This window comes from Gavialis gangeticus, unplaced genomic scaffold (assembly GCF_001723915.1).
Source record: "Gavialis gangeticus isolate Ggan-Ray unplaced genomic scaffold, GavGan_comp1, whole genome shotgun sequence".
NCBI lineage: Eukaryota > Metazoa > Chordata > Crocodylia > Gavialidae > Gavialis > Gavialis gangeticus.
This window is the reverse complement of record NW_017728972.1, coordinates 122,542-135,598: the sequence shown is the minus strand read 5'-3', so window position 1 is coordinate 135,598 and position 13,057 is coordinate 122,542. Positions and strand designations below refer to the sequence as shown.

General features: G+C 52.7%; 1 protein-coding gene across 7 annotated transcripts in view; it reads left to right on the top strand.

The window, feature by feature from the left end:
• Window positions 1-13,057, top strand: part of SYT7 (synaptotagmin 7) — a 163,549-nt gene that overhangs the window by 75,681 nt on the left and 74,811 nt on the right. For all 7 annotated transcript variants that reach the window (XM_019504810.1, XM_019504819.1, XM_019504828.1 and 4 more), the window contains exons 2-3: window positions 373-476; window positions 12,225-12,304. In XM_019504810.1, the coding sequence (XP_019360355.1) occupies window positions 373-476; window positions 12,225-12,304 (184 nt within the window). The remainder of the gene's footprint in view (window positions 1-372; window positions 477-12,224; window positions 12,305-13,057) is intronic.

Below are 13,057 nucleotides of genomic sequence, written 5' to 3'. Positions count from 1 at the left end.
TAAGCTTTGCCAGATGTCTTGTATCCTGGCGTGTCAGGTGCACCAAAGGGATATGTGGCTGTCACTGGGAGGTATGCTGGGCAGCACAGCACAAATGAATATGTAGTGGGGTACGGCTTTGGTGTAGCACATCCTGCTTTGAGACCACTGCTGGATAATGTCAAAGGGACTGGATAATGTTAGTTGGAATACTGTGGGATGCAGATGTGTGGCCTGGAATACCAGCAGCTCCCATGCTCTGGTGTCAGGGGAGGAGGCAGTAGTGGTGGCTTCCAGTGCACGCAGTGACCCCCCCCATCTCCCTCCCTCTCCCCTGTCCTTTTATCTTGGCCCCCACCAAGAGGTCTAACCTGTGGCTTCTCTCCTCAACAGGAGTGCCCTCCCGTGATGTTCTCCTGGTCTCAGCCATCATCACCATCAGCCTTAGTGTCACCATCGTCCTGTGCGGGATCTGTCAGTGGTGCCAGCGCAAACTGGTAAGTATTGGAGGTCACACAGCCAGGAGTGGGGAGGGTCCTAGTGAGACTGGGAAGAGAAGACTGTCAAGACCACTGTGCAACCCATGCTCACTGTGGCACTGGGAAGGGGCCTGACAGCACCACTGGTCAGTGATGTGGCAGCCTCACACCATGAGACATGTGGCTCAGAAACCAGTGCAGGCCCTGCCACAGACAGAATGCTGGGGAGCCAAATAGCTCATCCAGGGGAAGCAGAAAGCTAGGCTGCTGGCAGAGGGATGTGAGTAAGAGGGTGGCCCAGCTGTGACATCCCCTGGTGACTGTGCACCCCTGCCTGGCTCAGGCTCTAATGTTGCCCTCCCTTGTTCACTCGCCCACCGTGCCTTGTTCTTATTAGAGGTAGTGTAAGGGAGGCTGCCTATGGGCTTTAGAGTGAGCCTGCATCCAAACAAATCACCATTGGGCCCCTCCTGGACCCCCTTATTCTTACCTCATCCCTCAAGCCAAATAGCCCCTCTCATCTTGTCCGTGCCTCTGCAGGGGGCATGTAGCCTTAAGGGCTCATTGCATGGCTCTCTCCTCCCCTATACCACACCCCAAGCCTTGCGGATATTATCATTTCACACACTTGGCCCCCTTGGGCCCTTGGAACCCCTGGTCTGTCACTTAGCCTCTCTGAGCTCTCCAACCCACCAGTCCCACATTCAGTCCCCTCTGTGCTCCCAGATCCTTGGTCCCTACACAGCCCCTCTCTCTGGGGTCTTAGGGCCCTGGTCCCCTGTGCAACCCCTCTCTCTGGGCTCAGGGACCCTCTATTCTGGGTCTCAGGCCCTCCCTGGGCTCATGGACCCTCTGGTCCAGGTCTCAGCCTCTCCCTAGGCTCCTTGACCTTCTGGTCCTTCACTCCATCTCGGCTCCTGCACTCCCTGCGTGGCCCCACTCTCAATCCCTGGGCTTCTAGGTTACTGATTTTCTGAATGGGCCTTGAGCCTGTCAGCAGGGCTCAAGGCTAAACCCCAGTGCAACTTAATAAAAAGCACCTGCATCCTCTCTGGGCTTAACAGAAAACCATGCCACCTGCCTAGAAAAAGGAGCCCCTCTCTGCCCCAGATATGTGGCCCTTGTTCCCAGGCCTGCAAAGTCACTCCCTGCTGCTCTGCTCCTGGGAGCTCCTCACTTCCTGGCTCTCAAGGCTAGACTACCAGACCAGCTCAGGCCTGGTGCTTATATAGCTCAAGCCTGACCTGCTGCTGGCCTGGTGAGTCCTTAATCAACCCCTTTCACTACCTGCAAGCTGCCTTTCAGGCTGCTTGCCCCCTTAAGGGAACAGCTGCACCTCAGTGCCCTGTCATATCCAGTAATAGTTGAGCCCCTGACCTCATCCTACTCATGTGGGGTAGTGGATCCTCCCCTCCATGATGGCCAAAGGACAGTGATGATAGCTCTTGTCCCACCCTATGCTCAGTTTCTGCAGCTGATGACCCCTTCTCTCCTGAGAACACAGTGTAGTGCAGCCCCAGTGCAGTCGTCTGAACAGATGCCTACCCTCAAAATGCAGTGCAGGGCAGGCCCAGGCAGCGCAGCCAGTGTGCTGTGGGGAGCAGGGCAGTGCTGGGCCACTCCCATGCAGAGCACTGTAGACCTCTTCTCGCCAGGGAGCTCAGTGCAGACCCCTCAGTCCCCACAGAGCACTGGGTAGCCAAACATTGTCCCAGGACTGGGGCTGCACAGACTGGTACTCAGAGACTGGAGCAGGGGAGAGGTCCCAGTCCATTTGTCCTCACTGCCCAAGGGCTCTCACTGCTCAGTCCCTGAAAACTCCAGGTACTGTCACTGCCTGTCAACCAGCCAGCTCGACTTTGGTATGGCAGAGAGCTGGTCACTGACCCATCACCCTCCTCCCATTGCATTTTTCCCTCCATTCTTCCCTCTTGCTTCCCGTCCCTCCTCTCTTTCTGCTCATGCAGGCTCAAGCCATTGGGCCAGCAAGCTGCTGTAGCCAGCTGCAACTGCATACTTCAGAGGAAAGGCAAACCTTCCCAGAATGCACCTGACTGAGCCCAAGGGGGGAATTCTCCCCTGACCCATGTGGCAACAAGCATCTGCTTTGAAGCGTGACAATTCGATTACCCTGCCTTAGCTGGCACAAGGACATGCTTGAGCATCTTCTGGAGGGGTTCCCTCCCCGCCCCATGTATGGGGAGGTGAGGTCAGTCAGGACAGTCAGTGCTCCCCATGTTCCGCTGTGGGGTCCCAGAGCCCCATGACCCCCAGAATGATTGTGTGTTGGTTTTGAATGCACAAGCAGGCTAAGAGCTCAGAGGGGGAGGCACCAGCGGGAGACTCCTGAATATGCCAGACTCCTGAATATCAGGCCTGTCCCTAATACAGAGCAAATCCTCAGTCCCTTGCAGCCTTGGGGCATGTCCTTTCCTCCAATCCTGATTTATCTCAGCTCCAGCTGGAGAAACCAGTCTGGGTCACCTGCCCTGCAACACATGCTACTACCTACTGTTGCTGTGGTAGCCTTCCTGGCAGGGAGAGGTTGAAGTATGCCCCCACCTTTGGTGTGCTGGGCACAGACCCCACCCCCCAGGTACCTCACCTACTGGAGTTTGAGCTTCATTTGGGCCCACAGGGGAGAGAGGCCAGCCCACACAACTGCATGGCTAGCATTGCAGCCCTCTTACAACACATGATTTACTCCAGGGAATTAGCTGTCCAGCAGTATATACCATCAGCTGGCCCCTTGCCTGTCTGTCTCTAACCCCCACTCCAGTTATATCTGATCCCTTTTACCCAGCACCGTGATAAGCCTGGATGGAGAATTGGGAGTTGTAGCAATCACAGGCTTTAATAAATACAGGCATACATGGATGAGAAGAATTGAAAGATTATCATTATTATGGAGCAATAGGCAACCTCTTCAGACCACTGGTCTTTCTCTAACTAACTCCTCTAACTGAGGGACCATCTCCGAATTCCCAACTTCTGTAGAGTTCTAAGTAAGGGAGTCTCCGTAAATGGTAACTTTGACCAGTGCAGGAGTTGCCATTTACATGCTCTTGCAGCTAAGAACTTCACTCCTGACAATGGGGCAAACTTCAACAACATATGACCTTAGGCAGAGGATGGGCAGGGTTCCCGGGGCAGAAATGAGGTCATTGTTGGGAGCTTCACTGTGAATTTCCTTAAATTCTAGAGTGCTTTTTACACCTCTGAGTATTCTCAGGGTAGTTTTAACAGTCAATCTCTTCTCAGTTTTTAGTCAACTTTAACAAAATTTCATGTTGGGGAATAAGATGTTTCATTTAGACCCGTGTTGATGTGGCCGTTTATGACTCATAAAACCACAAAGAAGCATCTCTTCCATTCACACCGCTTCCTCAGAAAGCAGCAGTTTCATTAATGTGGAATCTCAGCAAGAACCTTTGCTTATTAATTCATTAGGATTGTTAATTAAATAGCAGAGTGACAAACGGAACATCCTTAATAGCAGCCCTCTCTTTCCCCAGGAGGAGAAAAGTGGAGCACCTTGGTATGAAAACCTGCTGCCAAAAATTAAATGTAATCAAGCTGTTGGGGTGCTGGCGAACAGGACCCAACTGGGGGAGAGATGTCCCCTCTGCCCTGTGAATAAAACAGGACATGATTTTAATAAGGGAGGAAATGTTTGAGGCAGAGTGAGAGGAGTTTGAGGTGAGGGTCAGAGGAGGGTAATTTGGGGTCCCGGCAGGAGACAGTGTGGATGATGGGAGAGGGAGAAGGGGAGTCCTCTGAGGTGCAGAGTAGGTGCCTCTGGGTGTGAGAGGGGGAGCTATTTCCCAAGGGATCCTGCACTTAGCAGTGACGCCACAGCCCGGGATCGGCATTTGTTGAGCAAAGCTCAGCAGCGGCTGCAGCTTTTATTTTGCTCTTTAGAAGATGTGATAATTGAATGTTTTGGTGGAAATGTTTGTGCAGCATAAAGAGAAGTTTTCAAAATAAATATATATATATTTGTGATGAATGGTAATGATCTGGCCCCTCTCCTGCTCAGCTCTCACTGTTTAATGAATGGCTTGTGGGGAGAGGTGCGAGGGAAGGGGAGGGGCGCGCAGCCCGCTCTGCATGGCTGCTGTGCCCTGGACTGGCATTAGTGAAGGCACTGTGGATCCACCTGCCTACAGCACCCTGCAGCCCCCACCTGTTCATGTTTGCTAAAATGGCTTGCGGCTCCCACCTGCCCAAATTTCCCAGAATGCCTTGCAGCCATCAGCTGCCTGGGTTTCCTCAAATATCCGGCAAGTCCCTACCTGCCCAGATTTCCCAGAATGCCCTACAGCCTGCACCTGCACACACCACTCCTGGGGCCATACACCCCTGCACAGCCTGCCCAGATCACCCAGAATGCTTTGCAGCCCCCTCCCACACCTAGAATGACCCCACACTTGTCCAGCCCCCCTGAGAGTGGCCTTCATGTCCAAGCAGCAGGAACATGCTCTGCTTTGTTTGCTTTCCAAAGGAAGCCTCCCTCCACGCAGCTGAGATTTAAACTGGGTCAAGTGCTCAGAAAGCGGCTATTTTCGCTTTTTCTTTATCGAAACAGAAAACATGCCAATAGAAACAATTATCTCTCCCCTTTCAAATGCCACTGTCTCCCTAGGTAGTGAAGAGGGAGAGAGACACACACCAGGCATCAATAATAATTAAAAAGCAATACCATTTTTTTAAAACCTGGTGGTAAATGTAGACAACATCTCCCTCCCTAGAGGAGCATTCACATGATCAGCATCTCCATGCAGAGACAGCACTCCTTCCCCAGCCCCCCCAAATACTTGAGCATGTTTACAGACCAGCTTCTAGCCAAAGACTATCATGCTTCCTCACGTGAGTAGAGGCCCCCTGCACCCTGACTTAGTCTGGCTGGCATTCTCACAAGCTACAGAAGGGGAAAGCAGCTATAAGGAATGCCAAGGAGAGCATCTACATTGTACAAACAAGGGAATTAAGCAGCCCTGTTGCTACATCAATAAGTAAAGAGTTTCGTCTGGGAGCCAAATTAATAAAACCAGGAGCCCAGGAGTAAGTGAGATGCATCAGAAATCTCCCTGTGCAGAGAGAGCTGGGCCTGAGGCTTGTTCCAAAAGCACTCCTGTCAATAGGCGCAGGAGAAACAGATGCTCGCTCTGATGGGAAAGACAGCCCCATTTTCTGCTTGGGGCCATAAGGGACTGCTGCATGAGGAGAGAAGGCTGGGTGAGTGGCTGGGAGGGGCTGGCTCCAGGGATCTCTTGCCTGAGCAGCCTTGGGAGGAGGGTGGCTTCCTCATTCCTGCTAGGAAAGCATTTCTGTGCTGTTCCTTGATACACACTCACACATGCTCTGATATGTCCCCATTTATGGTGCCCAGGCAGCCTCCCTGAAAAGCGATTGCCTTCTGCCTGAATAAGTGCTGCCAGGCTGAATCCCCCTGCCCCCTCCCTGCCACCTCCAGTGTAAAACCAAAATAGCTGAGGCAGGCAGAGAGAGAGAGAGGGAGAGATCTGTTGTGGTGAAGGCCAGAAGGTCCATGAAGCACCAGGTCCTCTAGCCCCTGTCCCATACATTGCATTCTCCATTCCTGCGTCATAGTTCCTAAAGCAAAATTTCCCCTCGTGTCTAGCCAGCCAGCCTCCTGGCTCCCTGCACTCTGCTGGCCACCCAGACCCAACCTTTAAAGAGCATGGCTGGCTCTACAGCACTCCCCTTCTTCCTTGTACCAGAAACATAGCAGGAAGTTGGCCAGATCTCCCTGACAGCAGCTGCAGCCCCCTTCCTGATCCTTTCCTCCCAGCCCAGCCTCACCTACTCCCAGTGCCTTCTTTCTAAAGGAAGTGAGAGAGCAGGTAATGAGAGAGTTAATGCCAGCCACTGCTGCATGTGCCACCTGTTTGGAGTCTCCCAGTGGGGCCAGGAGCAGCGGCTGAAGAGGAGGAAAGGTCACAGACGCCGCAGCCCGTCGGTACGACACGCCGCGCAGCATAGGCAGCACAGAATTTTAACGAATGATTATGTTCTTCTGTTGGGCTAAATTTAGAAGCAAAACCAAGAAGGTGAAACCCTTTCACCTTCTCCAAAAATGCAGCTGAAATGTCTGCAGCCAGCTTCCTGCTTGCGCCAGGTCTCAGACCTGTGTTGCAGTCCGTTCAGGGAGGCTGGGACAAGCTGGGACCCTCCTCTCCCACCCCCAAGCCATGGTCTTTTTGTCTAGCAAGGAGGTTGATCTATTGATAGCATGTGGAGGCTGGGGGTGACCTGCAAAATACTTGATGAGACAGGCTGTTTTGGTCTCTGGCCTGGTTGCCAGCTTGCAGTTCTGGCTCATGTACCATACCCACAGGAACAAGTAGATGTCTGGCATCCCCCTTCCCCCTATCCATTTCTTCTCATATAGGGTCTTCCTTGCCGCCACCTCCATTCTGGATACCCAGAAGAAAATGCACATGGCTCTCTGGATTTTGTGGGTAATCCTCTTTGGAGTGGGGAAGACCAGTGCAGTGTACAAAAGCACTGGTAACAACGCTGACTTCATGAGTGCCATGTGCCACCCCATGGACATGTGGCATGCATGCCACAGACTCAACCTCTGGTTCACCTTGGCCTCCATCTTCTCCCAGGCCCTCCTTCTGTTCAGCGCAGGGTTGAACTCCACCCTGAGGATCTTAACCCCCTCGTGGGGGACTGAGACCCCCAGGGACTCCAGGTCCCTCAGTTTGCCCATGTCCAGGCAGGTGCTTTTGCTCACATTGAGCTTGGCCACCCTGCCACTTCATAAACCTGTGTGTGCCACAGGGCTCTTTCTACTGCATGGTAATTCTGGCACAGGATGTTCAAGTTGTCCATGTAGGCCAGGACCTTGCTCTCTTCCTTGTTTCCTCTGGGTATCTGACTCCGTGCATCCCAGGGTCCTGCCTGATGTGATGGGCCAGGGGTTCAATGGCACAGATGAATAGGATCGAGGAGAGTGGACAGCCCTAGCGGATCCCCAATTCTATCATGATCCACACGCTCAAGAACCCGTTGACAAGCACCTCGCTCCTTACTTCCATGTACAGCGTCTGTATCCAGCCAGTGAAGGTTGAGGGGACACCCATTCGCTTCAGTTTCTTGAAGAGAAATCAGTATGACACTCTGCCCTAGGCCTTTTCCAGATTCAGGTTCAGCACTGCCACCTTCTGGCCTCTGTCCTGTTCCAGCTGGAGTGCGTCCCTCAGTTGCAGCAGGGTCCCATAGATCTGGCATCCTGGTACCACACACAAGTGGTCCTCATGAATGATGGAACCTAGGACAGATTTAAATCGCTCAGCCAAGACTTTGGCAAGAAGCTTATAATCAAAGTTCAGGAGGGTGATGGGCCTCCAGTTCCTCAACTCTTCCCTCGGACCCTTCTTGTGCAAGAGGGTCATGAGTCCCTGGTCCATCCCAGCCCCCTCTGCTCCTTTCCAGCTGTCCTCCCATTTCAGCCTGGATTGTGAGGAGGCAGTGATCCAAGAAACAGATGTGAAGAGGGCTTCCCATGCCTCCCATTCCTTGGGGAGGAAGACAAAGTCTATCTGGGTTTTGGTTTTCCCCACTGGGTCCACTTGGGTGAAATTTCCCCCAGGGCCTTGGGATCCTTTCCCAGTGTCTCCTAGGCTGTGGTCCTCAACCAGCTTTCGCAGTTGCCTGGAGGACCTGTCCATGCTTACCCTCTGGGCGCTGCTGACTCTGTTGCCCTCACTGATGGCGCAGTTGAAGTCCCCTGCGATGAATACTGGCTGGCCACTTGGCCATGTTTTCTAGAAACTTGCACCTTGCTTTTGTGTGGGCTGGCTTGTATATGCACAGAACTTCAAAACCTGTCCCATTTGCTTCTGTGGTGGCTTGCTCCTGTCCTGTTCCCTACAGCACCCCCTGCTAGGGGAGACTGGGGCTAGATTGGGGCTAGCTGAGAGCCCCCTTCACAGCCAGTGCTCATGGTCCACTCCCTAGAGCATCCCCTACTGCAGAAGATCGGAGCTAGAGTAGCTGAGAGCTCCCTCCGCAGGCAGCCCTACTGTCACACTCCATACAATGTTGCCTGCTGGGAGACATAGGGACCAGCCTGGCTGAGCGCTCCCCGGTTGTAGTGCTGACACCGTAAATCCTCCAGTGACTTGCCTTTCTCTTCTCTCAGGCTTGCTGTGCATGGGTGTCTCGGTGCAGCCATCAGACACCCTGTGACTGGGATAGCTCATGCATTCACTTAAGACGGCTGAAAGGAGGGGAAGGATTCTGCCCCTTTCGCCACCTGCCCCAGGGCTTCTTTGTTGCCCACCCTGAAGCCCCAGCCCTTTCCACATCCAGTGCTGGCAGACAGAAATGGGCAGTCTCTAATGGCCCTCCCCACACTCCTGCCAGGAACCCTCTCCAACATACCTCCCTCCCCACCAGGGCTGTGACTGAGAGAGGAGCTGTACCCACCCCCTGCATTCCTGTCCAAGGCTCTCTGCCTTAGGCCATCCTGATTTACACCAGCTGAGGGTCTGGTCCTCCAGGCCCTTCCAAAAGGCTTCGCCTGCCTTCCTGCATCAGTGGGTCAGTCACAAGCCACAGCACAGTGCAGGCTAACAAGTCAGTGTTAGGACAGTATCTGGGCAGCTTAGGCCTGTGACTGAAGATCAAGCTCCCTGGAGTCAGAGCTGTCCCTGGGGGTGTTCTGACTGGGCTGGGGTCAGGAGGGTCTGACCACTGTGTGCCAGCAAGTCAAGTTCATCCATCCCTTCTCTTCCAGCACCCTGTTAATCAGCATCTGTAGAGGGGTGATGCAGGCTTCTTACCCTGGACTGCTTACATCATGTGCACACCATTATCATACCCCCATCTCAGACCCTCTTTGGGCAAGACACCCTGACTTCAGAGTTGCCCAGCCCGGACCATGCCCAGCTGCCTCATGCAGACAGTAAAAGCACATGCTATTGGCCAAAAGCCAAGGACAGGAGAGTGGGGGGCCATAGCAAAGGCAGAAGAAATGTGTCTAAATAGCAAAGTGGCTAGATTTGCACTAAGGAAAGGAAAGCCCACCTGGTGTGACACCTTTGTCCCTGTGGATCACACAGGAAAAAGTCCCTGGTCTGTACATCAGTGACAAAGCTGGGACTCTTGGTCACCTAAAGGAGGATGTGTGTTTGCCTCAGATTGGCCTGCTGGGCCAAATTCAGCCCTGGCATAAGCAGAGAGGTTACATCCAGGCAATGGGGGTGAAATTCAGCTTTCTATATGAGGCAGGGGTCACATCTTCTTTGCCCTCCCCAAAAGCTCATCCCTTTGCAACCATGGCAACTAATAACCCATTATGCCGTCTGCCCTAAATCGCTTTCATCTGACCCCCATTCTCCAGTGGGAATGACAGCAGCAAAGTTAAATCCCTGTGACTAATGCCACTGGGGAAGTCATTGCTCTCTTTGATGTCCTTGAAGTCTGGTTAGGTAGCAAGGGGCACAAAGGAAACTCTCTCTCCCCGTGGGCTGCTCCAGGGGAGCAGAGCTGAATTATGGACCAGGTTTTAGAGTTGACCATGATTATGGATGTGGTGTTGAGCTGAACGACATGGGACATGTTCTTCAGCTTAGAGCGGAAGTCAGGTGCCCTTCTGCCCTGTGTCTGAGACCTCAGTGGCCAGGAATAGTTTGAGTGATGGGGTTGGCTGGAGGCTGAGCTAGCAGAGCCCGTGGCTCCCTCACACCTGACCGGTCCTGTTAATGGAGCTTGCCAGAGCTGTGGGCTGCTGTGGCAACATCTGCTTCAGTCCACGACCCAGAGAATTTCCAGGGCAAGGCTGAGCTGTCTCTGGAACCTGAATGCATCAACCGATGCAGATTCCTCACTCCACAGGCCAGGCCAGCAAACCCAGCACTGTTGAACAAGCGTATGCATGGATCTCTTCTGTCACATCGGCAGAGCCTGCAGCCTTTCTCCAGCCGTGGGGGAAGGGAGAGGACAGAAGTGGAAAATGGAGTGTCTCTGGCACACCCAGCAGGTCTAGTGAGGAGCACAAGCCTGTGCCTTGCAGCCAACAAAGGTGACAAAGTCTCCAGGTTGCACTGCCTGAAATGATGTTGGCAAAGGTTCTCAGCTCAGCTGGGTCCTGACAGGAGCTCTCCAAGGTTCGGGAATTCACAGTGGCCAGTTCCAAAATTAGCCAGACAGCCTTCCAAGGAGCATTCAGGGACACAGACATGCCTGCAAAGGACATTTGCAAATTCTAGGCCAAATTCTTCCTGAGGTGATGACTCCCCAAAGTGAGGAGACAGAGAACATCTGTTTTCCACATCCACCCTTGTATCTGCCTGCACGACCTCCAAAAATCTCTCCCCTGCCAGATCATTGCACACAAGAGGTTCCCTTTGTTCATTCTCAGGCCTTTTCTTAGCTCAACTTGGCTGGATTATCCCACTACATCAAGCAGCCTCAGCAAGTATTGCTTGCATGCAGCTACTCAGGGATAAGAGAAATACTGTGGGTGGGGTAAGAAGTGGCAGGGAGAGGGGGTGTCTCTAAAGGTTCATGTTTGACACTGCTAGTTATACCTCCCAGCCTGACCCTGCTCAGGATGTCATTTAAAACTGTTGTCCCCTTAGTTCAGTCCTTTCCTGATGGCTCTCTGAATGCCACCCCCCCTCCCAATACAAACCATAGCCACTCTTGTACTGGCCCCTGACCTCCTTTCAGACCTGGCTCCCCTTAGATCCTTCACACTTGCTGCTCTGCTGTTCTTGTCATCCAGCCCTGATTCAGATCTGAATCCACTTCCATTACTCACACCCACCCTGAGGCTAGATCCAAAATTCTCCCTGTCCCTCAGGCTGCCTTATCCCTCTCTGTCACCACACCTCACAATCCAGATCCAAATTCCCACATTGTCACACCTCCTAGCTGCTATCCCACTTCCTGTCATTCCTTTCCACCCACCCCTCAATGGAGAGCAACCAGATGCTGAAGAGCACTCAGCAAGGAAGGGCTTTCTGTCTGCACCTGGGCGGGATAGCTTCATCTGCTAATTGTTCACTAATTAGCATTAATTGTGCTCTTGTCTGCCCTGGAATCGTGCAGCAGGTTGAACCTGCCATCAGAAATCACAACAAAGTGCCCTTATTATCAAGACCCAATTAGGAACAAATGCACACTTCATTATCTTATGACTTTAATTTTTTGTTACTGTGAACTTAATTAATTAAAGTTCAATTAATCCTAAAATTGCCTGTTCCTCCCCTGTTGCAGATATGGTGGGGTGAGAAAAGGGAGGGGGCAGGGCTCAAGGACACACTCTTCCTAGTGCTCTTTTAGTATCCTGGTGCACAATACCACACTGGTGCCAACATCCTTTATCACGCTGTGGCATGATAGTCCACTGGGGTGCTCTGTGTTGGGGTGCTCTCTCCCTGTGTTAGATGTCAGGGGGAACCCCCAGAAATTAGGAGAAGTTTCCTAATTTGCTTGTGGGGCAGGGTGGGTATAATGATGAAAACCAGGAAAGCAGCTTCCAAGAAAGGTAGACCAGGAACCCCCAGGGGTAAAACTAGATCATCTCAAAACTTACCTGCCGATTGAGGGCACAAATTTCAACCATAGCCTCAGGCAAGGTCTGTCTCCTGAAATCCAGTAGCTGTACATTCCCTTCTCCCTGGAGAGCTAGATGGCACCACTGAAAGCCTCTGCTGACACTATCAGCAGCAAGCCTAACAGCTGCTTCCTGGACTTAACTTTCTCTCCTCTTTTTATTCCTAGGGTAAACGTTACAAGAACTCCCTGGAGACGGTGGGGACCCCAGACTCCAGCCGAGGCCGAAGTGAGAAGAAAACCATCAAGTAGGTGCCACGGGAAAGTGCGGGAGGGGATGGAGGCTTGAGGCACAGCTCTGGGACATGGTCACTGCAGCAGGAGGCTTCCCAGGAGCAGGAATTTCAGCTCATGGAAGGTGCTGGACCACACACTCTGTGCCCCAAACCCTCAACATCCCGACACATTGCACCACCACATTGCCATATTGCCTCTTCCCCACAACGTCACTACATGTATGGTGCCCCCACAAAGCCTCAACACCTCTCAGGCTGCCCCCAACAAACACCACCGCATGCCCTCAGCACTCCGCAACCATCCAATATCCCCATATACTCTGCTCCTCCTACATCCCTGCTCTCACACAGTTGAAAAGACCCCTAACACTCTGTATACCTTGTACTACCACCCCTAATCATTGCCACACTCTCAACACAACACACCTCACAGACTTTGTCCCCTCATACTCCCTGCCCCTATAGTCTTAGCATCCCACAAGTATCCCCACACATTCTGCTTCCCCATTCTCATTAAAAAATTAGGTGACTGTGGTGTCGATGCCTACACAGTCAGATGGGTCGCAAATTGGCTGGAAGGCCGCACCCAGAGAGTGGTGGTGGGTGGGTCATTTTCGACCTGGAAGGATGTGGGCAGTGGGGTTCCCCAGGGCTCAGTCCTTGGGCCTGCACTGTTCAACATCTTCATCAGCGACTTGGACGAGGGGGTGAAAAGTACCTCGTTCAAATTTGTGGATGACACTAAGATGTGGGGAGAGATGGGCA